We start from the raw sequence: 26,026 nt of genomic DNA, 5'->3' as shown, positions 1-26,026 counted from the left end.
TGAGATCTGTCTGTGTTATGAAGAACCTAGAAACGATAAATTTTAATAAAATCAAGCCTCCTGTCCCCTCAAACTAAAGCACCCTAGAGTAGTTTTCTAGGTAACACAGGAATAGTAATTTCCTATGGTTTGCTACTTTAGACAGCTTTGACCTTCTAACTGTATGTGCTTGTAAGCATGTATATTTTACTGGAGAGCACCCGGAGATGAAGCTGGAAATCGATTGCCCCATGGGTTGGAAAAGTGACTGAGTTGGGGATATGTGATTATACCCTCACATTCACTTAACATAACATTTTATTCAGACCTTTGTAGGAATCTCTTCTGGTGTCATAGGGAGTGTTTGAAAATACTGCCTGTTTCATTTTAGCATCATTTTTACATGCCTTTTGTGTTGTGCCGTGGCTGACAGTTTAAAACCATAAGAGCCATGAAATGTAAATTTGGGGCATAGAGTAAGTTAATAAAAATGGGGCATTTTTCACCCTTTATGTGGTATGTTGTCACTTTCTTTTTGTCTGTCTTGTGACTGTGCCATTGGCTGAAATAGTATTTCAAAACCTGATTTGTTAAAAGATCACTAATGCGAGATTTTTGGTTCACATGATGTCCTCAGCCAGCATTTCAGTTTAGCAGTGCAATGTGTGTATGTTGTACTATATCTGTGATGCAATGTAAAATGGCACATGCAACACAGATGGTTCTAATCTAGCATAAATGGCTTTAATCTGTCAAACGGCAGGCCTTTTTGCCTTCTTAGAAGCATTTCTTCATTAGTGCTTGGTGCCTTCCAGTAGGAGTTGTAGCTGTATGTGCATGCAGCTTGGAGGAACCTGTGCATGTGATCATAAAAACAGACCTACTAAATTATGGCTATAGGAAATAGCTACTCTGGTAACTTTCTTACAGTGGCTCTTTTTTCAAGTTACCATTGCAGTGCCAAGTATCATTGGTGCGTTCCCATTATAAATCTCTCTGAGGACTAAATTGGTTCATAAGGATTTGCTATGGGTATTAACGTGGCATATATCTACCCTGAACTTTATTGAGTAGTGGAAAGCAAATAAAAATTCTTTCTTTCGACATAAAGCGAAAACAGAGTGCTGAGTCTTGAGAGGGCATTCTGCTCTTGACCCCCCCAAGCTACTCAGCCATGGAAAATTGAATACTTTCCCCTGATCTTGATGGAATAGGGAGGGACTGAAACTAATGAACCCAACCTACCTACCTTCCCCTTTTTGGAAAATCTCTCAATATGGTTTGTTCTGAAGGAAAATTGAAAGGAGATGATATCTTTGTGGACCCTGCATATCTTTTTTTACTGTGTGATTTAGGTATCTATCTGTCTCATTAAGTACTTCCTTTGTTTGTGTAACCTGTAGGATGAAGAACGGGATCCCCTGCTGCACAGCTTTAGTCTATTGAAAGAAGTACTAACTAACATAACCGGTAAGTGCATATGTGCACTGTGTAGGTATGCATATCCAATAGAATGTGTAAATATGGTATGTCTGTACCTGGGCACAAATACAGCATCTTGTGTCTGGCACTTCTTACACAAGGATCAAATATTTAGTAATGGAAAAGCACTAACACGTTCACCCTTTATAGAAAATAGTAAATCAGTCCATAAATAGGGGAAATGCCTTTTTACTGGGAGTGTGTACACATGCTTATGACTAATCACATGCCATTTATGTGCTTATACCAGTTACTCAAACATCTTGCCTGTGTTGTTAGACTTTCATCCACCTGAGAAATGTTGGTGTCTAGCATACCTGCTTGTTCTGAGGTATGGTATTGCTTTTATAACTTTTTCTGTAGCATTGGCTAATGAATCTCCAACCCCTTGAAGTTATCTCATGTCCACATGCTCTGAGCTTTAGACCAGCAGTTTACCCTATGACCATTTGTTTTTTTATATATTGTGTTGTGTCTATGCAGTACATGTGAGGGACTCTTCAAATATATTTCTGTTCAATCTGTAGCCGTTGTACCCATGCCTCTCTGTTTTCCCTCATCTGTCTCTATAATCCAGTATGTTTGTAGTAGTATATGAGATCAGTGCATAAACATATGTAGTCTTTCTGTCCAAGCTGTGATAAGTGTTTTGTTCCTGTACGTAGTTATGAGTGACAGAAAAATTCTGCTTGGAAAGGAGCCTCCCCATTATTTGATTTATTCCTCCTCCTATCTCTTAGGACTGCAGGTTTGGTCACCTGCTGCCTGTAATTAATGGCAAACAGACTGCAATTTCAACATAATCTCCTGGGTTCAGGGATGAAACCCTGGTTAGCCTTGCACTGAATGGAGGCCAACAGCTGTGATAGATGTTCCTGCAATGACTGCTAGAATTTCACTATTGCTCTTCCTTCTTTCTGGAAGTGAACCTATGTGGATTAATTTCCCTGAGCTTTGAGAGGACAAGTCACTCTTATATGGTACATATAAACAAGTCTGATAGGACCTGATTCTGCGCCAGAATTGGTCATTGGTACACATTTAATGGGCCAATAGCGAATGAGCCCTGCTAAATTTTTTTTTTTTTTTTTCCTGGAGCAGAATGTCTTCTCTCACTAACATAGTCAGGGCAGTTGCATTACTCTAAGCTAGTCATCTGTTGGCATGAGCCTTTTCCTCTCAGACTCACAAGTCAGGTATGTATTCTGTTAAATCTCACCCAATCCCATTGTCTCATGACTGAACATAACAGAAACAAACTTTGCAATGACTGCTTCACTACTGAACTCTGTCTAGAGTCACAAGCATGTTAAGCTTATTTTGAATTGGTCTCTGCACATTCCCACTGGTGGGCTTTGCTCACTACTCTTTTGGCACTGAGTTTAGGAACCCGCTAAGAAAGTAGTGTTTGTTGAAACTCCAGGAGCATCACCTCCTGCCACCGAAGAGAAGTTATTAGGAGTGAGTCAGTGGAGAGCTATAATTCCTTCCTTTTTCATGACTAGCTGAAGGCATAGGGGCTTCTGCTCTGTGCCTGGAGAACTTGCTTGTCTTTAGCTTGTAGTGCAGAAATTTTAGGTAGGTAGTTTCTGCCTGGTTAAATTTCTCGACTATGTTTTGGTTCTGAGGCATCATGTCAGAACCCAAAGTCCCTGAGCAAGTCAGTTTAAATGCTTTGAAGCCTTCTGTCATCGTCTAATTTGGATGAACATATCCATTGCCTTAAGGGCCATGGGAAGAACTACTCCCTGGAATCCCTTTATGCCTAACACCTGAAACGATAGGGATGTTCTGCTCCATTCCTTAGTTAAAAGAAGTGAGTTCATATGTTACCACTGCAATGGCTCTCACTTGAATGAGGCTGTGATTCTTTCTGAGGTGGGCCTCCTGAAGTCCTTTCCTGGCAGTAATTAGGGTAACAGACGTTATCAGAAATGGTGTGTCAAGCAATAACGAAATTGAACTGGAAAGTCCTGATATTTTCATACAGTCACAATGAATAGCTGGCAGGGCTTGGTGAGCATTTGGGCACTGTCCACAATAACGTCTCTCAAATGAATTCAACCCAAACCTCTAATGGCTCATTGCAAAGAGAAAGAGTTCCATGTACTGAGTAACCCAGAAGCTTCCTATGAGCTCGTGAGGGATTATGGAAAAATGGCCTGTGTTCATTCTGCCATGGTGGTGTCAGAAGAGGGCCTGCTTGTGTATGGCATTAGAGTGCGATCTCACTTTGATCACAAGGTGCTCTCCTAAACAGGCAGTTTCAGCACCAGTAACTGCTCTGACTTTAATGCCTGAGAATAGGAAACAATGCTTTGCCCAGTTTGTCTGAGCCTTAGGCATGTGATGGAATCCAAGCAGTGCTTTGTAGTATTGGTGGAGTCTGCTGAAGGATGTCCACTACTATGCTAAGCCCAGCACCTTCTCTGGGCAGTGAGGCCAGAGCTTAGTTATTGTCCAGACTTTCTTTTCATGTCTCTTTCATTAACTCATGGAAGCACATGGCTTTTATATTTAAATTTATTCAAGCTGTAATCTTTGACATTTGAGTTAGCTTTTAGTACAGTTTTGCATTTATAGTAATATATATTATGTATTTTCTCAGTCCCTCAAGAATCCATTTTAATCTGTTCCGGATGCAAATTTCAGGCTGTCTTGTCCCATCTCCCTTCTTGCCCTCCCCTTTTCCTCCCCCCACGGAGCCTGTTTGATCAGGTGTGGCAGGAATATCCACTGTCAAGCTGCGCCCTTTATATTAGTCAATATTATCCTTCCCTCCCTCCCACTCCCTTCGTTCTCCTCTGGGCTTTACCAGTTGATTTATAATTTTGGAATTCTCATCGGAATCTGTAATACAGTTTGTTCATTATTTAACCAAAACCTGTTTAATGAGCAGAGAGAGGCAATGTAAATGTTAGGCAAGTTGCAGTGGAGTACCTTTTGTTCTCCTCTGAGCTGGTGGGTATTTAACTCTGACCTGACTGTAATGCTTAAATACCCTGGCCTGGGGTATAGAGGTCCACCCATTGCCTCCAGCAGCTCAAGATTTTCACTTGAAACGTTTGCTCTTCAGGAGTCAGTAAACTGCATAATACAGTCATAATCTGAGTTACCAACAATAATGAAAAGCCCCCACTAACTTGTGGGAGCCCATCTGTTCACAAGATCAGCAAAGTTTCAGGTGGAACCATGTTAAAGCAGACTCCTAAAGGTACTGTCTGTAGAAGAGACTCTTGTTCATTGGGAAATATTAGTGATGTAGAGCATGGGATTTGTTAAATTTCTAAAGTTCGTGTAACTTCCATAGCAAAGGCCTCTTGTACTCCTTGGACCTTAACTTTGTGACATGAGCCCTGGATTCTGCAGTAATTTGCTGCTGAAACTTAAATTGAAGCTGCTACAGAATTTAAATTTTTTAAAGATGTTTTTAATAATTTTAAAATGAATAATACAGTTAGTACAATAGACCCAGTCTGCTCTCTTGGATGGTGTCCCTAACCTCTGTTTGCCAGAAGCTGGGAATGAGTGACAGGGAATGGATCTCTTCATGATTACTTGTTCTGTTCATTCCCTCTGGGGCACCTAGCACTGGCCACTGTCGGAAGACAGGATAACTGGGCTAGATGGATCTTTGGTCTGACCCAGTATGGCCGTTCTTATGTTCTTCTGTTTAGCTTGCTTAATGTTCTCACCTTTTCACTCATGGTTTTTGGTGTTCAGTGTTCTGCAGATTTTTGTATTGATGCACAGTTGCAACAAAAATATTAGGTACACTGGAAGTCTTGGCAATGGGTAGGGGGCATTTGGGGCTTATGGCACATGGGGAAGTGTGGGAGACAGTCTGGGATAAGCTAATGAGCGGAACGTTTCTACTAAAATAATCAAATACTTTTGCTCATGTAAACCCAAGTCTGGCTGGGAGTCTTGTTTTGCTAGGCACCACAAACATGAATTGCTTCATGACCATCTCATAAACAAACTAGAGCAGAGCCTAGATGAACCTACTATAAGGTGAGTGCACAACTGACTGAAAAACCGTACTCAGAGAGTAGTTACCAGTGGTTCACAATCGAGCTAGAAGGGTATGTTGAGTGGGGTTCCATAGGGATCTGTCCTCATTCCAGTTCTATTCAATATCTTCAAAAATGATTTGGATAATGGCATAGAAAGTACACTTACAAAGTTTGTGGAGGATACCAAGCTGGGAGGAATTGCAAGGGCTTTGGAGGACAGGATTAGAATTAAAAATGTTCTTGACAAACTGGAGAAACGGTCTGAAAGAAAAAGGATGAAATTAAAGTCAGGACAAATGCAAAGTGCTACACTTAGGAAGGAATAATCAGTTGCACAAATACAAAATGGGAAATGACTGCCTAGAAAGGAGTACTGCAGAAAAGGATCTGTCTGTTACAGCGGATTACAAACTAAATATCAGTCAACAATATAACTGTTAGATCCCAGAATGATTGCTTTTTTTTGTATTAGCAGGTGTGTTGTAAGCAAGACACAAGAAGTAATTCTTCCACTCTACACAGCACTGATAAGACCTCACCTGGAGTATTGTGTCCAGTTCTGGGTACTACATTTTGGAAAGATGTGGACAAATTTTAGAAAGTCCAGAGAAGAGCAACAAAAATGATGAAATGTCTAGAAAACATGACCTATGAGGAAAGATTGGCGGGGGGGATTGGGTTTGTTTAGTCTGGAGAAGAGAAGACTGAGGAGTAGGGTAGCCAACTTTCTGATTGCAGAAAACTGAACACCCTTGCCCCACCCCTTCGCCGAGGCCCCATCCCCTGCTTACCCCATTTCTCCTGTCCCTCTGTCGCTTGCTCTCCCCCACCCTCACTCACTTGCTCATTTTCACCAGGCTGGGGCGGGGGTTGGGATGTGGGAGGGAGTGAGGGATCCGGCTGGGGGTGCAGGCCTGGGGGTGAGGAGTTTGTGGTGTAGGAGGGGGCTCAGGGATGTGGCAGTGGTTTGAGGTGCTGGGGGTGGGGGTGAGGGCTCTGGTGTGAAGTCAGGGATGAAGGGTTTTGGGTGCAGGTGGGGTCTCTGGGCTGGGGCTGAGGGGTTTGGAGTGTGGGAGGGGGTGTGGGGTTTGGCCTCTGGGAGGGAGTTTGGGTGCCAGAAGGGGACTCAGGGCTGGGTATTGGGGTGCAGGAGGAGGTGTGGGCTCCTGGCAGCACTTACATCAGGCGGCTCCCACAAGTGGCCGGTATGGCTCTGTGGCCTCTAGGCGCAGGAGTGGCCAGGGGGCTTTGTATACTGCCCTCGCCCGCAGGCATTACCCCCACAGCTCCCATTGGCCGGGAACCGCGGCCAATGGGATCTGCGGAGCCCACACTTGGGGCAGGGCAGTGTGTGGAGCCTTCCAGGCCACCCCTGTGCCTTGGGGTTTCAGGGACATGCCAGCTGCTTTTGAGAGCTGTGTGGAGCCAGGACAGGCAGGGAGCCTGCTTTAGCCCCAATGCGCCGCCAACTGGACTTTTAATGGCCTGGTGAGCGGTGCTGACTGGAGCTGACAAGGTCCCTTTTCAACTGGACATTCCAATCAAAAATTGGATGCCTGGCAACCCTACTGAGGGTTGTCAAGTAAATAAAAGGTTGTTATAAAGAGGGTGTTAAATTGTTCTCCTTATCCACTGAGGACAGGACAAGAAGCAAAGGGCTTAAATTGCAGTAAGGGAGATTTAGGTTAGACGTTAGGGAAAAATTTCCTAACTGTAAGAGTATTTAAGCACTGGAACAAATTACCTAGGGAGGTTGTGGGATCTCAGTTGTAGAAGGTTTTTAAGACCAGGCTAGACATATACCTATTAGGAATTATCTAGATAGTACTTAGTCCTGCCTCAGTGCAGGAGACTGGCCTATATGACCTATTGAGGTTCCCATCCAATCCTACATTTCTATAATTCACTGTCCTGAACCACCTACACATAAACAGTGACATCTAGGCTTAGTCCACAGTAGTGAAACAGATTGGAGCCGTAGGATAGACAGGGCTTTTGAGACTGGGGCCTGTTTTTACCACAACTTAAACTTAGACCTGCTTTTTAGTAAGTTGAACTTAAATACTGGTAGCAATATGTCCAAGTGCTAGAGCCTTGGCTACACTGGAGCTTCCACCCGTTATAATGTGGGTTCAGCTGAACTGGTGGAAGCTTTTATTTGAAATCAAAGACAACTTCAGTCTACACGGGGGAAACTTCCAAGGTAAGACCTCCGTTGAGTTGAATGGAGCAGTTAACACAGTTAAGAATGATGATTTCAGGCTGTCAATTAACTCAAGACATTACTGCTATAGTTTGCTGTAGTTTGTGCATAAAAATGTTTATCCTTGCAACTTTTGTGGCTATTGAAGTCATGGGACTCTGCTGATAGTTGTGAAGCTTGAGCAGAGCTGTAGCTACTGCAGTGTGTCTCCTCCTTTTGGAATGAGTTATGAATGGTACTCTATTCTAAAGGTGCTGGCTTTTAGCAACCTGTGATTATCAGAAACAACCCATAAGGAAAACTGAAATTGATAGCACTACTTGTTGCCCACTAGCGCTTTCCTCATTGAAGTCCCATAATCAGAGCAAGCTAGGATTTTAATGAATGAGTTGCTGCTTAATGCCGTGTACAGTGCCTTGTAGGCAGTCAATTCCTGTCCTGAACTCTCCTGCACAGAAGAATCTTGTGCATGTCAGTGGTGTAGTGGGAGAAGCAGGTGTCTGTGGAAATTGTGTGCATCAACTCTATTTAAATAAGGCTTACATTGGATAAGAAGGTGCCTGTTGGAGTAGGGGGCCATGAGTACCGTGATTGGGAGGTTTGAGTCCCTTTGTCCTCTAGGCCCAGGAGTTCTGAGTTAGAGCACTTCAGTAGAAGCTGCAAAGTGAGCCAGTAGAAGCACTCTGACTTCATGCACATGCATGACATTTTTAATGAATGTGTGTATATCAAGGTCAGAGGAATCTCTCCATGGCTTATTTCAGATGACAAGCTGTTGAAAAATCTCCATCCTGAGGGGTTAGCTGGGTGCAGTTAAGAGCTGGTTAAAGGTCAAACAGTTGTAACCATAAGAGAACCTTTGCCCAGCCTGCTAATTTAATACACTTCTTGTGGTAGCCATCAGTTTTCTGGTACTGAAACTGGATTCACATTTCACTTTCTCATGTCTCAACTTTTCATAGAATCATAGAAATGTAGGGCTGGACAAGACCTCAAGAAGTCGTCACAGCATAGGAGGCTGGATTTGATAGGACCAAGTGAATCTAGACCAGTGGTTCTCAATCAGGAGTCTGGAGGCCTCCTGCGGGGCTACGAGCGGGTTTCAGGGGGCTCACCAAGCAGGGTTAGACTCACTGCGGCCCAGGGCAGAAAGCTGAACCCCCGCCTTGGGCCTGAAGTCCGGGGCCCTGAGCCCCGCCACCTGGGGCTGAAGCCAAACTTAGCTTCGTGGGGGCCCTAGTGGCATGGGGCCCCAGGCAATAGCCCTGCTTGCTACCCCCTAATGCTGGCCCAGTTGTTGTGGCACAGGTGGACTGTGGAGTTTTCATAGGATGTTGTGGGGGCCTCAGAAAGAAAAAGGTTGAGAACCCCTGACCTAGACCATCCTTGACAGGTATGTGTCTAACTTGTTTTTGAGAGCTTCCGATGATGGGGACCCCATGACCTCCCTTGGAAGCCTGTTCCAGACTTAACTACCTTTATAGTTAGAAAATTTTTCCTAATATCTAATCTGAATATCCCTTGTGGCAGATTAAGTCCATTACTTCTTGTTCTACCTTCAGTGGAAGTTCAAATGTGTGCTTGAGGGGGGCAAAGGGTCAAAGACCCACATGCAGTAACAGTGCAGAAATTCTGTCTTGGTTTGGAATTAATTTCAAAAACATTTTCTGAAACCTTAGTGTTGATTCAACATTTAAGATCCAGTAATTTACGACCGCAAAATGAGTATATGGATTTGTGACATAGGTTATTTTGATTCTCAGTGCAGTTTGAGTGTTGCTAAACAGAGAATGGCCATTTAGCTAGGAACAGTTGGAAGTGGTTGACATTGGCAAGAAAAATCCCTTTAGAAGTTTGAAAGTTAGGTGACATGAAAACATGAATTGCCTCTGATGGTATCTTGCCATCTCTTGGAGGTTTGGTTTCAGTCTGCAGTTACAAGTGATAATTCATTCTGTTTACTATTTAAGTTTTGAGATTCCTCTGGAGGTTAATGGACGTCCTTTCTTCATGACGGGTCTCAACTAAACTGTAGTAGATGTTTGTATAAATACAAGAAATTGTCCAACATTAGTGCTGCAGCTGAGTTAAGGAGAGGTGTGAAACTTGTACTCTTCAAAGTAACTGTCTACACCAACAATGGTATACACCAGTCAATGTAACTGGGAATAGTGGGATGAATCTGAGCAAGTGAGGACTTCCCAATGGTGAGATATATTTAGACTGTAGAGTGTTTTCCCAAGAGTAGGGATAGAAGAAAGCACTTTGTTTTAGTCATTTTAATATTAAACTGGAAGTACTTGAGAATAGACATGGAACTGGTCCTTTGCAGATGGAGACCTATTAAGTCATCTAACCCATCCCTTAAAGTTATGAATCTTTGGCTCACGTGGTGAGGATAGAGATGTTCCATGAACCTTCTTAAATGCAAAAGCCAGAAAAGAAATGCAAATAATTATGGCTAGGGGGTTAGCCTTAATTGGACTGTGGTTGTCCCTTTCCTCTCTTCTTGCCTCATTCCTCCTTCTTCTATCTCTTCCCTTTCCTTCCCTTAAAATCCCTCCTCATTTTCGTTCCATTCTGGCCTCATTACCGCTAACTTCTGAACAGCCACAATGTAACATACAGGAACCAAATCAGGGACTTCAGGAAAGATGAATCAGGAATGCCCAAACCACAGAGTAAAGTGCCATAGACATTTCAGTAAATAGGAGTTAAAAATTCTTCATATACCTACAATATCTTTCCCTGCTGGATTGTCTAAGGTGAATCTACCTCTCATACATTACACAGAAGCCCAAACTGGAGATGCTTCATACTGGTGGCCTCCTCACACCCACTGTCCTCTCTTTCCCCAATATTGGACATTGAGTGGGTACATGGAACATTACTCATTTTGCATCTACGCTTCATAAATTATTCCGTATGTATGTAGTAAGGAGAATAAAGGGTAGGCAAGGCAGCTGGTATTTTGTCTTTGTTCTTGTTGAAGAGCTGTAGGCCTGTGGATACTCTTCTCTGACCTGTTCAAACTAAAGCTTGGGCCAGCTGATCTCTGTTCCTCAAAACAAGAAATAAGGGGACGAGTCAACTATTTCTGAATGGGTGTGAAATTGAAATACGGGAGAGAAAGGGGAATGCTGATTCTCTCCTAACAGTTCCTTACAGAACCTGCAATATTGTTGGTGAGATGAAACAGAAGAGCAGCATTTCTAGGGTGAATTGCAGCTTGTGTATACAATGGGTGGATGTTAATCCTTGTGCTAGTTGCCATTTACATAAATGTAAATGTTTTGTGTGGTCCATTGTTACAAATTAGGCTTGAGTGTGATTTGATCACCACTGCTGATTGGGAATGTGGAGGGATTTCAGTGCTCAGATACTGCCACCTAAATTGTGTAGTCCCCAAAGGAGAATACCCTCTTATAGGAGGAGCTGGTACCATGCCTATGGTTATGGTTGCCCAACACTTTTCCATTATAAAAACATTTTTCAGTTGCTTATAACTTAGCCTGAGTGGTTGAAGTTTGGCAGAAATTTTCCATGGTGGGTGCCTGTCTGGGGCTGAATTTTGTTTGCAAGTTTGAGCTAAAATAGCTCAGCTCTTGCTGAGAATGAGGTCCAGGAATAGCACATTGTTTCGCCCTTGTTAAATTCTTACAGCAGTGTCACTGAGAGAAGCTCTTATGCCTCTATGCTTTGGAGAAGGGACGGGATATTTTGCAAGGGGGTTACTCTGCGTTGACGGGGATGTGCCTTTTGCAATTGCTATAAAAATCTGATGAAATTTGGTTGAGTTATGAGCTTCTGAAAGTAGCATCTGCATGTGCTCAGAGGAGAATTTAGCTGCAGAACTAACCATTCTCGAAAGCAGGGGTCGGCAACCTATGGCACACATGCCAATTTTTAATGGCGTGCTGCTGCCTGCTGGGTCCCAGCCGCCGGCCCCGCTCAGCCCGCTGCCGAACCCAGGCCGGGACCCCAGCAGGCTGCAGCGTACCATTAAAAATCCTGCCTGCTCCGGCCCGCTCTTCTCCGCACCCTCCCCTCCGGGGCAGGGTGAAGGAGCTTGGTTCTGCCGGCTGCTGCTGCAGGGCAGGCAAGGTTCCCCCTCCCCCGCCTCCTCTCCCAGCATGCTGCGTTCCTGCCCCCCTCCTCCCCTCCCTCCCTGCCGCGGTGCCAGAGCGGGAGAAGCGGAGCCACAGCGCGCTTGCTGCTCTGGGGAGGAGGCGGAGAAGAGGTGGGGAGAAGGCCTTGGGGAAGGGGGGTGGAATCGGGGCATATACCCTCCAGCCCTCTGCCGTGAGCCGCTCTGGGCAGGGGGCTGGGAGCACCCCCACGACCCCAGGCCACACCCCCTGCCCTGACCCATGCACCCCACACACAGTCCCAGCCCTCTGCCCTGACCCCTGCACCCAGCCCTGACTCCAGTACCCTCCACACATACCCAGCCCACCCATGCCCTGACCCCTGCACCCCCCACACTCCATGTCCTGACTCTTGCACCCCCACATTCCCACCCCCATCCTGAGCACCAAACAGGAGCTCCTGCACCCCCCCCCCCCCCCACATTCCCACCTGCACCCCTCGCATCAAATGGTAGCTGCCCAGGTAAGCACTCCATACCCAAACTTCTTGCCCCAACCTTGAGCCCCTTCCCTTATTCTAGCTCCTGGCCAGACCCTGCACCTCAACCCCCAGCCTATTCCTTCACCCCCAGCCCTGTGCTCAGTGCACTCCCACGCTCCGCTCAGTGCAGAGAGAGAGGAAGAGAATGGGCTAGAACCAGGGAGAAGGTAGGTCCCCACTCTGTGTGGGCAGGGCCTGGATCCCAGACCGGCAGCGGGTTGAGTGGGCTGAGCGGGGCTGGCAGCCGGAACCCTGGCTGGCAGGAGCCGGTGGACTGAACCCCAGACCGGCAGCAGGTTGAGTGGCAGCGGGCTGAGCTGCTCAGCCCACTGCCAGTCTGGGGTCCCAGCCGCCGGCCCCGCTCAGCCCACTGCCAGTCTGGGGTCCCAGCCGCCGGCCCCGCTCAGCCCACTGCCAGTCTGGGGTTCTGGCTGGTTCCGTCGGCCCCTTGCCAGCCAGGGTCTGGGCCACAGGCCCCGCTCAGCCTGCTGCCAGCCTAGGTGAACAGAACCCCAGGCTGGCAGTGGGCTGAGCGGGCCAGTGGCGTAAGATCAGCATTTTAATTTAATTGAATTTTAAATGAAGCTTCTTAAACATTTTGAAAACCTTGTTTACTTTACATACGACAGTAGTTTAGTTATATAATACATAAACTTATAGAGAGAGACCTTCTAAAAAATGTTAAAATATATTACTGGCATGCGAAACCTTAAATTAAAGTGAATAAATGAAGACTCGGCACACCACTTCTGAAAGGTTGCCGACCCCTGCTCTAAAGCTGTCATTTCTGCTGGGCATGCTTCAGCCTTGGGATGCAGCGGCTGAACAGGACTTTCTTGCAAATGCGTTTCCTAGCAGCTACAGGCACCAGAACTGAGAATAGGGAGAGACTTTCCTGTGCTCTCAGTACCCTCTGTTGATGCACAGGGAATGTGGAGGAGAACGCTGCTTCTCTGAAACGCTAAGGACTGTGGAGCAGTAGGGGAACAGAGATGGGCTTCTAGTTAGGGGTGGGTGGATTGACAGAGAAAAGAACCCAGGCAGAGACAGAAGGAGGTGGGCCATGGGGACAGGGAAAGAAGAATCTGTAATAACTAGTGTTCCTGAGTCTTGACATTCTTCTGCTGTCAGCAAAGTGTTGCAAAACCCACTGGCAGTGTCTCCTTCCTCTCGAGTGATTGGGCCAAGTAGACTAGAGGATAATAGCCTATTACTGCAACTGATTACTCTATCAGCCCCAGTGGTCCATGAGGTGGATCTAAAGGTTCTAATCTGACCACTCATAAACTAGGAAATGCCAGAATTAAGGTTGCCCATGCAACCTTAATTTGGTCCCCTTGTCCATATGCTTTATGATATACTCTAATGATTTGATCATATACTGTTTTTTCCCACAGTACCCCTACCTTATTAGGTACATAGGGCAGAGGTAGCTCAGGAAGCAAATCGGTGTTGTATAGTGAAAGAGGCTGTTTGTATGACCTCCTTAATGGTTTGTTGTAGAACTTGGAAGGTATGTAGTGAATGGGACAGGGGGTTCCAGGGAGAGACAATGGTCTCTTGGTTAAGGCATTTGAATATCACTCTGGAAAACTGGATCCTATCCCTGTCTCTTCCAGAGAGTTCCTATGTAATGCTAGTCAAATCAAATCACAAACAAAAATTTTAATAGGGGCCACTAATTGTGTGTTCCTCACTTTCTGAGTGTTCAACATGAGACACCTGGGGCTGGTTTGCAAACATACTGAGCATTCACTCTCTGTTCCAGCTGAGACCAATGAGAGCTCTATTTGAAACATACTAAGAGCTATAAAAATACTCTGGGGAAAAAATGACTGTAGGAGTCCAGGCTGGGTGTCCATAACTAGTGGACACTTGACAGTTTTGGCTTTAATCACTGTCTGAGTTCTCCATTTCTAAAATGGGCATAATACCTCCCTACCTCACAAGAGTATTGTGAAGAGAAATTCCTTCATGTTTGTGAAGCACCATGGAAGAGCACATGAAGAAATCAATTCTGTGAGTGCAGGATTTGGATGGTGTGTGGTAAATCAGGCATGGACCACACTAAATAATGAGGATAAGCAGACACTGAATTAGCTGCTCATTCAGTGAGCATCATCCATCCTGAATGAACCCGGGTGCTTATGAAAAAAATAGTATGAGATTGTCATTAAAGACTGTAATTAAAGAATGCATATGAATAGGCAACCTTTAATACTGGCACTTCCTACCTTTTGTATTCTTTACTTTGTAATCTTACCATTCTTTTAATATAGTTTTTGGGATGTAATTAGAGTGATGGGCGTGGATTAACACTGCAGTCATTTGCCTTCCTGTCTAATGGCTAACGCCTGGCAGGTAGTGGGAGGAGGCGGTACTGTTAGAAGGAATTGTTTCCTGCCCTCTAGTCCTGGGGGACCCTTAGGAGTTAGATGGACAAGCACTCCTGGCTGTTCCTTGGTAGACTTCCCACAGTATGGTGTTCTGTAACACCAGCCCTCTGTTACCACTTCACGACTGGGCTCTGAAGAGCTGCCACATGTGCACAGCTCGCAACTGACCCTCTCTTGTTCCACGCTTGTTGAGCAATTACTTTCCCACTTGTTGAACTCTCCTTTATTTTCTTCAGTTACTGCTTCTTTGTGAAGTGGGGCCATAAAGGAAATGGCCTAATGCTCTGTACATTAGAGGGCAATAAATTGCGGTTTGATTTGGTGGAAAGGCTGGGCCAGATGCAGTGCTGAAGTCAAGATTCCTCGTAAGTCATCCATGGAGGGTTTGTTCCAGGGCTTTGTGATCATGTTGTCTTGGTCACTGGAGTCTTAGGATAAAAGGGACTGTGGGTGATTTTGGAGGATTTTTAATACCATACAAATATCCTGGGAATCTGCAAATAGAAGTGTTCATGAAATTGTCCTGAATTCAGTAGGGGCTCATGGAATACATAATTCTTCCTCTATTGTTCCCTCCTCCTCCCTTCTTGCTGGACGTTAAAATTTTGCACATTGATGATTAAACTTCAGTAACAATGAATGTGCGAGGAAACAACAGGTGACAAAGGGGAGGATTTTCTGCTGGTGCATATCTGCATTAGCAGAATATTACATAATTATTATGTAATATATTACATACTGACAAGAAGTCCTGGTTCAGGACTCTTCCCCTATTTGTGCTAAGTGTTGTACAGAACTTAAAAAAGCAATCTGACAGATTGCTAATAGGTGTTCCAGCAGAGGTGGGTTTGTAGGACAGATTTGAAGGAAGAAGGTAGTAGCCTAATGGGTCAGTTAAGGAAGAACACTTTGTGTTGAAGGGCAGTTTGGAAGAAAATGCAGAGATGGTGTGTGATAAACTGACAAACGAGTAAGAGCCAGCAAGTTGAGAGGGCAAGTGATCAGAAGGTTAACTGGGTGTAGTGAATGGTAAATCCCATCAACAGCCAGTTAGTTACTTTTAAAAAAGATGGATGTAGAGCTGTTGGTTAGCCAATGTAAAGCTGGTTTACACAAATTATTCTCTCTTGTCTCTGCTGTCCAGGTGCTGTGTGATTTCCTGAGAATTGCAGGACAACAAGGGACCCTTTTTCTGTGCTCAGGGAGAATTTAATTTCTTTCCAGCGAATACAGGCCATCCTCAGGCTAAGTTCTTAAGAGCAGCATTTTGGGCTTGACTGTTTGGTATTTCACTTCTTGATGGGGAATAATTTGTAGTCTACATATGCACAAGTAACCCCATGTTAAATTGCAGTCTTGAGAAATGCAACTGGATAAATGTAATTTCCAACAGCCTCCAGGCTCATGAAGGGGTAACTTATATCTCTAATCGATGACTTCCTTTGCAATGATGCCTAGTGATGTGCAGAATGGCAGGTTTGGGGCACACCTCATGCATTATTTTAATGTAGCTTGTAAGGGTGAGGACTGATGTGCAGTGTGATAGGAGTGTGGATTGCCCAGTGGAAGAGTGACTGGGGAATGCAAAGTGGTAGTATAGATGCATGGGAGTGCATCAAAATGTGGAAACCGGGTGTACAGGTATCAAAGAGAAGTGAGTGTGACTTTGGGGAATGCACTGGGAATGTGATACCTTAATGGAATAAGGAACAATTATACTTGAGTTAGAGGCATGTAAATATCGGTGGGACAGTAGGTAAATAAATTTCATTATACAATCAAGTGGAATAACGTATTTCAGGAAGTGCCTTTTATCTACTTTCTGAGTTTTATCAAATAGTCGTAGCAATTACTTTAGAAAATGGATATTCTCTAAATCAGTATTTTATAAAAGCGATCAGCATTAGAAGTTCAGTGGTCAACATGAATGCTTAACATTCCATTTGGAACATTAACTTCTGGTGGAGGAGCAAGTCACCCTTACTTCAAACCTCTCTTCAGCCTAGTCATCGTGGAATTTGTCAGAATATAAATTAGTGGTTGGGAGGTCCAGGCTCTCTATCCTGTGGTTGCACTACTAGACCATTAGTGTCAGCATTGCTAGGACATAGTTACAAAACAATGCAACATTTCAGAAACCATGTGCCCAGTTTGCTCAGTGCACCTGTAGGAACACTGGCATGATCAGAAACTCTTCTCAGTGTGTAACAAGTAAAAGACACTGCACAATCTTAAATGACACAGCAAACATCAAAACACTGCTCATCTTTGTTCCATTTTAACTTCATCTATTTGGAGTTTGTCATTAAAATGGCTTTTCTAGAACTCGTAGTAGCTTGTAGAAAGTGACCTTAATTTATGAGACACATAGCAAGGGGAAGTCTGTCTGGAGTTGTAAAACTAGATTCTGTCTTGCTTTGATTCAGGTTTAGTAGTTACTTAAAGAATGTAAGTGGCTAATATTTTAACAAAATACCTTATGTTTACAAAGTGAAGTTCTTAATGCACGGTTGAAGAATGGCCAGAGTAGTAGCTGTGGAGTCCAGGGGTGTGGTTGCCTGCTTTACTGAGCTCTGATTACACCCTTATCATGGCCTGTTCAAGGTTTGGAGTCCACTAGGCCTGAGTATGAAATTGGGAGGAGCTTTTGTACTAGAACAGAAGGGAGTGGTGGAGGTGTTCAGCAGCTGACTGCAATAAGATCATGCAAGAGCTGTTTACATAAGAAGCTTCATTAACTGCACTTAAGAGTTTGGATGTTCTTCAGGGCCGGATTAAACAGTTTATATTGAGCTGTGATTATTCAACTCTGTGTATAAGAACTGAACTGGCTGCTGTGGCACCATAGGAGGAGACATCGCTGGCTGATCATCCACGCCAATCTGATGTTTTCACATTACTCATTCAAGGGTTGTCTGTATTTCTTCTAATGTTTAAGTCTTGCACAAAATAGCTGGGATTTCCTGCTCTGAGGAGCAAATATGGTGACTCAGCACTCGGGTCTCGTAAATATTTTGAAAGTTTTCTCTCCTGCGCGCCTCCCCACCTCATCCACTCTTTAAAAATGCTTTGCCCTAGCTGAATGGGCTAACTGGTCATACGTTAAATTACTGCTTAAATTCTAAAATGGTAAGATTACTGATGCAAAGTGGAAACCATGTTCCTGACACCTATTCCAGTGACTGTCATTTTTAAGGGACATTCTTAAACACATTTGTTCAGGCATTTACCAACATTAAAATAACATATGATGAACAGGCAGTGTTGTCTGGAATTTAAATATCTGTCTATTTTTAGAGTCTCTTATCCTAATACTGAGAAATTACCCCCAAAAGCAAATATTTTTTGTTCAAGGAAAAAGTAGTTGCTTATTATGAGACAGAAGAGTCAGTTTACTGAACACCACTGTCCCCTAAGCCAGGCATACTCCTATTGACCCAGTCACTGATGCTGGTACACAAATGGAGGGGTAAGCAAAATCCTACTTTGTTGGCTTCTGCTCCACTAGGAACACAGGGGAAGAAATATCAATGTTTGCTAAATGGAAAAGGAGCATCTCGTCAGGGAAATATATGTTGCCTTTTAGTGTCTCAGAGGGTGTTGGAAACAGTGAAGAGGAACAAATTAAAAGGCACAGCTATCGTTTTATTAATTCAAAGAGATGCTTGGGAGAGGGAAGCAAGTTTATTGGCCATTCCTTTATGTATTCCCTCTAGCTGCCAGTTCAGAAGGCTTCCTTTTGGATTAGTTCTCCCTCTTAGTCTAACTTCTCCTGAGGGATGCTTCAGAGATGTTTTAATGCTCAATTTATGACATCTGAGTCCTTTCCATGGTGTAAAAATACAACAACATATCACAAGGACAGTTTGTTACTGCTTTTGTATGGCCTTCAGGAAAGGATGGAAGGGAAAAATAAAGGAATCCCCTGCTTTAAACCTTGATCTTTGGAAAACAACTTGGCCCCCACTCCTCAATTGGTTCCATGTTAACAGACCTCTTGTGGTTTAAGCAGGATCCCATTAAAGTCACATGGGGTGGGAGGGGAAGGGGCTTGTTTACACTTAAAAGGGCTCGCCAATACAGCTATGCCAGTAGAACTATACTAGCAACTCTTCCCCCCTGTGCGCGTCTCTTCTCCTCTCTCTCCCCCCCCCGCCCCCGCAATCAAAATGCAGCTTATAGCAGCAGAGATTTCTTTTGCCAGTATAGGTTATACCAGTGCACTAATCAGAATTAGCTCTACTGGTAAAATGAGAGCAGTTTTTTTTTGTTTGGGGGAGTGTGAGGGGGGTTAATATAACTGTCTACATTAGGGGTTTTGCTATCACAGCAGTGTCAGTTAGGGGGGTGATTTCCCCTCCCCCTCACTTTGAACTGACACAGCACTGTCAGCAAAACTTAAATATAGAGGAAGCCTGGGTCTCTACATTTGTGCAGGGATCAGCTTGTGCTGGTCTCAGTGCATAATCGGGGCCTTCAGGAAGGATATTATGTAAACTGAGAGGTGAAAGTGTCAGTCCAAAAGAGTACCAGAATGTAGTCTTAACTCTCATTGTGATGTATTTAAGGTAGTCTTTCAAGCAGCTGTGTCCTGGGATAAAATTAAAGAGCCTTGTTTGGTAAAACTGCTTGAATTTAAAGATAGTTGCTGAATACCCAAATTGCTGTAGTTAGGCAAAATCAACCTAGCATCAGTTACATCTGTGTTCATTAAAAGGAACCAGAAAACCATGAGAATTTCCAGCATTTGTGTTCTCTCAGGCTTTTCCCTAGAGCTATAAATAAGGTAGCTCATATGGCTTTCTTACACTCAATCAGTTTTTAGTAACCAGTGTTTACTTCCCAAGATAACCCATGACTCTTCTTTCTCTTTCTTTAACCTATGTTAATGAAATAAAGCTTATCTGTCTTCGGCCAGATCTGCACTGCAAACGTACATTGGTATAACTACTTCATTCGGGAGTGTGAAAAATCCCCACCCCTGAGTGTGACGCAGTTATACCAGCCTAACCCCTGTCGACAGAAGGGTTTCTCATGTCAGCATAGCTACCACCTCTCGCCAAGGTGGATTAACTACACTGATTAGAGAAGCTCTCCCGTGGCGTTTTCACTGAAGTGCTACAGTGGTACAGCTGTGCCACTGCTGCGTTTTAAGTGTAGACCTGCCATTAAATACAGGTTTAAACATGTGTGTGTAAAATTTCTCTAAAGTCTCATCTTCACTGCGGAGTTAATTCTAGTTGTAACTCAGGTATTACCCTTAACTAGAGTCCTGTCCACAAATAAACCCTGAACTTAAGGTGGTGCTGCTTTCAAATTATCTCAAGTTATCACAACATGTCACCTGCTAAAACAATCATTCTGTGCAACTCGAGTGTTAATTTGCAGTGTGGCTGCCCTCGCTTGAGTTAGGCTAACTCAGGATGAGTTAACTCTGGTGAAGACATAGCATATACAATCTTGTGGAAATTAATGAATAATATTTTAATAAAATATTTTAACAGTCTAGTTCAGATTGGAGTAGATCATTAGACACTATTAACTTGTGGTTCTCAGGCAACAAAAAACTAAAGTGAAATAGTCGAGAATAACCACTTTAAAATACTGTAGAATATTTATTGTAGTGATAGATTAGAAACTGACCATTGTTACTGTTGTATTAAAGGTGTAGTCAACTGAAATCACGATTTTAAACACTATTAATATGTTACTAATAACCCATTAGAAATCTTCAAGTGAAATTTTTCACTCAACTGTCCCCAGTTTTATAATTCATTGGTTTTTTGTGGCACTTCTCAGTTATATGGAGTTTCACAGCCCATCCTTGTGTTTGTTGTTGCGCATGGGCACTGGTGCACAGGAACCACACTGGAAGGTCACACACTAGCTCTCACTCCAAAGGAACAACAGGTGACAATACCAGCTGTTCAGATCTGTTAGATGCCTGAATTTGAGCATCTGTAGACTGCTATTAAATTATAATTTGCACCACTTTTCACTTGACCCTACTTTGCACCAGCAAGCATTTCTTATGCAAACATCTTTCAATGTCTCCCACAAGATACTGGTTTCTCCCCTTGTTTGTTGGTTCCCAGTCTTCCCACATATGATACCTCTCCTAAGGATACACAAATCATAGATGTGCATAGGGTGCTATTGTGGGCCAAACCTAAAAAGAACATCTGAAAAATTAGTAGCGTAGAAGGCTTTAAGTAAAGGGGAGTCATTTTTTTAGCATAAATTTCTGTAGGCTGTTTCATGTTTGCACACTCGTGATGCGAATAACTTACAATTTAAAAATATTAGGTCTGTGATCCAGAAGTAATTTTTGTTTAAAGTGAAGGGTATCCTTTGTCATCAGGGACAGCCAAGAGGTGCCCTCTTCCTTGCAGGGTCCCCCATTTGAAATCAGCTAGCCAGGGAAGGCTGCTATACAAATGTGCTATTAAGAGAAGGTTGCAATGATTTTTAACTCCATCTTGAATAATAAAATTGGTCTGACCATGAGTTTTAATATTATTTACCCACAACTGATTTCAACTTTTACTTTTTATTTAAAAAGCTTAATTGTGAGCTGTAAAAACTCTCAGTTAAGCCTGTTAAATAAACCCTGGAAAGGTTGAAACTGCCTGTCTGCTGATTCCAGGGGAGGGGAGGAGAGAGCTAAAGGAAAAAAGTTTTTAGAAATAAAAAACCTTCCACTCTTCCCCTGCAATTTTTCTTCTTGCTCTCTTTCTTCCACCTTCCTCCTTTCCTCTTGCATCACTTGGACCATATCTGCACTATGGGGACTATAATGGCATAATTGCAGCACCATAGCTATGCCGGCATAATACTGTAATGTAGACACAGCCTACAGTGGCATAAGGGTTTTTTTTGTTGCTGTAGGAATGCCACCTCCCTGAACGATAGTAGCTAAGTTGACAGAAGCATTCTTCCATTGACCTAGCTGTGTCTACACTGGGATTTAGGGTGGCATAGCTACAGTGCTCAGGGGAGTGAAAAGACTGGAAAAGGCTGCTCTTGGATCTTCAGCTCCTAATAAGATCTCAAGGTGGTTTCCCCGTGTCAATAAGGTCCATAGATAGAAATCCCAAAGTCTTCTGCAATTAAAAAAAAAAAAAAAAAGAAACAAATAAAAAAAACTTGTTCAGTGCCTAGAGGCCCCACTCAGGAATGGAGCCACATGGGGCAAAGCCTTGTGCAGAGCTTGTGAACAAGCATGTTTTAGAAACAAAGGACAGGAGGCTGAAGAGAGGTGGAACAGTTCTTTGAAGTATTAATGCAGGGGTGGGTAAACTTTTTGGCCTGAGGGCCACATCTGGGCATGGAAATTGTATGGCGGGCCATGAAGGCTCACAAAATTGGGGGTTGAGATGCGAGAGGGGGTGAGGGTTCTGGCTGGGGGTGCGGGCTCTGGGGTGGGCCAAAAATGAGGAGTTCAAGGTACGGGAGTGGGCTCCGAGCTGGGGCAGGGAGTTGGGTTGCAGGGATGGGGGGTCTGACTGTGGTGCGGGCTCTGGGGTGGGGCAGGGGATGAGGGTTGGGGGTGCAGGAGGGTGCTCTGGGCTGGGACTGCGGGTTTTGGAGGGCAGGAGTGGTTTGTAGCAGCAAGCCAAGAACCCTGGCTATCTTACAAAATGACTCCCTGATGGAGACAAGAGCAAGCTGCCTATAATGAAGTTATGCCTGGGAGGGACAGAATAGTAACAAGGGTGGGTGCGTACATGCGCGCATGTGCCTCTGCTCTCATTGTGCCTGGGAGAGACACATATATGTGGGTTGGGTTTTTTTGGGCTGCGGGGGAAAAGAATAAAGAGAAAGTAATGATAAAAAATAAGAAAGATCCATGGCTCAGAGAAAATACAAGTAAAATACATAGAATCATAGAAGATTAGGGTTGGAAGAGACCTCAGGAGGTCATCTAGTCCAGCCCCCACCAACCCCAACTAAATCATCCCAGCTAGGAAAATAATCTGGATTATCATTGCTCAGCATGTGTAATTTGAACTAGCTAAAATCTAGGATCCTTTTGTTTCATTTGGTCCTTTCCCCGCTCCTTGCACTAGGGTGGCAACCTGTCCAATACATTTTTCTGTGCCATTTGGAGTTGGTTGTCCCTTGACAAAATAACCCAACAGCCTTCTAGTTTAGCATCCAGCCCTATTGTTTCAGGAAGCTGAGAGATGCTTTCTAGAGAACTAATATTAATGGGTTGGAACAGGCAGTTATTTGCAACTTCATACTTCAGATTTTTCACTGTTCAGGTGTCCCCTTCAGCCACCAAGAAAGCAGTTGAAATAAACAGCTGTGTCAGATGAAGTACCTCTTGTCCCACAACTCTTCCAAAATAAATGGGGAATAATGCTTTACATGTTTTGTCATCTTGTACTCCAAAGGCAGGCAGCGGCAGCAGCATGGATTAGCATGTAGTGATTTCTAGGAGCCGTTCAGATTCCTCTGTGCTCAGGCTGATTGATAGGGACATGTGGCTGGAGTGCAGCTGGAAGTATATAACTGGCAAATTTTGGCTGGGTAAATATAGCAGGCGCGGGATGTCAGAGCAGGAGACAGATTGTTCTGGGAGAGGAAGCGTTGTCTATCTTTTATCTGAATAACAATTTCCTACATTTCTGGGACTTCTCTTTCAGTACAGAGGAGGAGTTGTCGGGGGCTGACACACTTGTCACGTTCTGTCTGTGTCACTGTTTGTTCATGTGATTGGTGTAGTGGAAACAATAGCTGTTTCATTGTGGTAGGAATACTCTAAGATGCAGAAAACTGGCATTGATCAATTACAGATGGTTTAATTAGCAATGACATTTATTTCAGTCTGGTTTGAACTTCCTTGGAAGAAGGGAAAAGCAGTTTTTGCTTGGAGAACAGTTAAGGGTGGGTACGGAGGAGGGGAGGGGGGAAGTGTTGGTAATATTGTTGCAAAGCTGACCTAAGAAATGCCAGGTGGAGAGCTACTAGGATGCAACTGGAATAAGTGTGTTAGAGAGTTGATTGGGGTGGGAGGAAATTGGGAGTGAGAAGAAGAGAATTGTTCTGTGCCCTGTGTATCCTTGAGATCCTTGGATTAAAACATCACCAGAATGCAAGTTGGTGTGGCTGCATCAGTCTGTCTTCAATAGTGGGAGTCAGTATGGGACTGACTACCCCTATTCAAGCTGATGAGATCATAAAAGTGAGAGTTGGGAATGCTTTTTGTGAGTCTCACTATTTGTCATGTTTCTTAAAGCTCCACCCTCCATGGAATCATGAGAATACATAAGAGTCTCAACTTCATTTTGTTTTTCAAATGAAGTGTCTACCCTCTTGGTTGAAAATGTGACCCAAGTGCACCCTAAAGATTAAATCCGACGGTAAATAAAATAAAATAAAAAGAATCCCCAACTTTTGAAAAATCTCATGCTTAACGAATCAAGATTTTGGGGGTTGGCAGTATTGTCACCTGACCTGCTACTGTTTTTTTTTTCCTGAAAATTGTAAATTGTTGTTAAGTAAACTATGGGATAAAGGAGTTTGCCTTCCGGGAGATTGCCGAAGTGGGGAGGTGGTTGATAAGATTACACTGTCCTTGACTTTGATTTTAATGTATCCACAAGCTAATATTTGAATTAAGAAACAGAAATTTTGTATTTTAAAGTAGGCCAGGTCTATGCTAAAGAGTTTGTTGGTGTAGCTATACCGGGAAAAGCTTATGCTACCAAAAAATGCTTTTTCTGATATACCTTATACCAGTTTCCCAAATGAAATAAGCTATACAGGCAAAAACACTTATGCTGGTATAACAGCATTTACGGTAGGGATTCTTTTGGCATAGAAATGTCACTTTAAAAAAAAACCAAACACCTCTAACACACATTACTATACCAGTAAAAGTTTCTAATGTAGACCTGGCCCCAGTTAGCTCTTAGACAACAAGCAATAAAAGTAAGTATTCTTGGAGGTAGGACCCCTGAACTGAGCTGAGAAAACTGAAGCGGTATTGTCAACTGCAAAAGTTCAAAAATCATGCATCAGATTAATAAAAACAAACAAAAAAGAGATAAAAACAATTCTTTTTGATCTCTTTGATTTTTAAACTCCACCTGCTCATCCCCAGTGTGTGTAATGTTGCCAATTCTGCTGGTTTATTGAGTAAGGTGATTTTGCCCCCCACAGCAAGAGCTCTTGATGGAGCAGAACTTCCCGCTTCAAAATTCCAGTTAATTCTGTCTCCTCACCCTCACATCTGTCCCTCCTCAGCCCAGCAGTTATGCAACCTCCATATCAGTTCTGCTCCCACATCTGTACCCTTAAAGCCTCACTTTTGCTTCTCCCAAAGCTCTTGGAGTTCTTTACCACCTCCCTCCCACCAGGCCTGTTCTGAAGAGGCTATCTGGGTCACTGCATTCACTAGTTACTTTCTGAGCCTGTTAAGATCTGCTGAGGGTTCACGGTTGCTACACAAGATACAGAGCCCTGGACTGGGTCTAAGAGTGGAAGAATTTTGGGATTCCATGCCAGCACCAGTGAAACAAGAGGCAGAACACAGCTGCATAGTTCAGATGTCAAATCCAAACATTTAGAAGTAAAACTTGCATGGCTAACTGGGAGAATTATACTAGTTTGGTGGGACTTGCAATGCATCTTTTAGTAGTCTTTGCCACAGTTCAGGGCTAGCTGCACCTCTGTCCTCTCTTCTAAGTGTACCCCGACAGGTATTAGGCCTCTTGCTTCACTATTCCTGGTGTGGAATCCCACAGTTCTTCCACTCTTACACCAGGTCCAGGGCTCTGTACCTTGTGTACCAACCATGATTGCTCATCAGATCTTACTGGGCTCAGTCATCTATAAGGCTTCCCTTTGGAGCTTTGACCAGTAGTGAATGCAGTGACCCAGACAGCCTCTTCAGAACAAAATGTTGTTGAACCCTAATAGTAAGAACAATGTGTACCGGGAAAAGGGTTTTTAATGCAATAAAAAGTCTACACACACATCATGCTTACCTAAAAGCTTAGGTAAGCCTAGCTTACCCCAGGTGCCCCAATGTCTGGGGAATGGGGTTCAGATGACTCCCCAGAAGTCTCTACCTTACTCCCTCTTGTTCTTCAGGGGCTGTCTTTTTAAACACCCCGAAGTTTTGTTCCACGGTTTTCCTACTTAGTGTCTGTCATCCCCCTCCCTCCCCCCACGGAGTTATGTGCCAGATGATTGAACTCAGCATGGACAGAGGTGAGACTTCACAGTGAATGCCACCTGCTTTGTTCTTTAGGTATCAGAAAATTAGACTATTAAAAGCTGTTGTCTGCTTTCTTGCATATGTGCAGTCA

The 26,026-nt window shown here is 43.8% G+C and overlaps 1 protein-coding gene across 7 annotated transcripts in view; it reads left to right on the top strand.

Moving 5' to 3' along the window:
* The window catches only part of GBF1 (golgi brefeldin A resistant guanine nucleotide exchange factor 1), a 180,201-nt gene that overhangs the window by 5,676 nt on the left and 148,499 nt on the right, over positions 1 to 26,026 (top strand). For all 7 annotated transcript variants that reach the window (XM_077820923.1, XM_077820924.1, XM_077820921.1 and 4 more), the window contains one exon: positions 1,383 to 1,449. In XM_077820923.1, the coding sequence (XP_077677049.1) occupies positions 1,383 to 1,449 (67 nt within the window). The remainder of the gene's footprint in view (positions 1 to 1,382; positions 1,450 to 26,026) is intronic.

This window comes from Eretmochelys imbricata, chromosome 7 (genome assembly GCF_965152235.1).
Source record: "Eretmochelys imbricata isolate rEreImb1 chromosome 7, rEreImb1.hap1, whole genome shotgun sequence".
NCBI lineage: Eukaryota > Metazoa > Chordata > Testudines > Cheloniidae > Eretmochelys > Eretmochelys imbricata.
The sequence above is the reverse complement of the archived record's forward strand: the minus strand, read 5'-3'. Positions and strand labels throughout refer to the sequence as shown.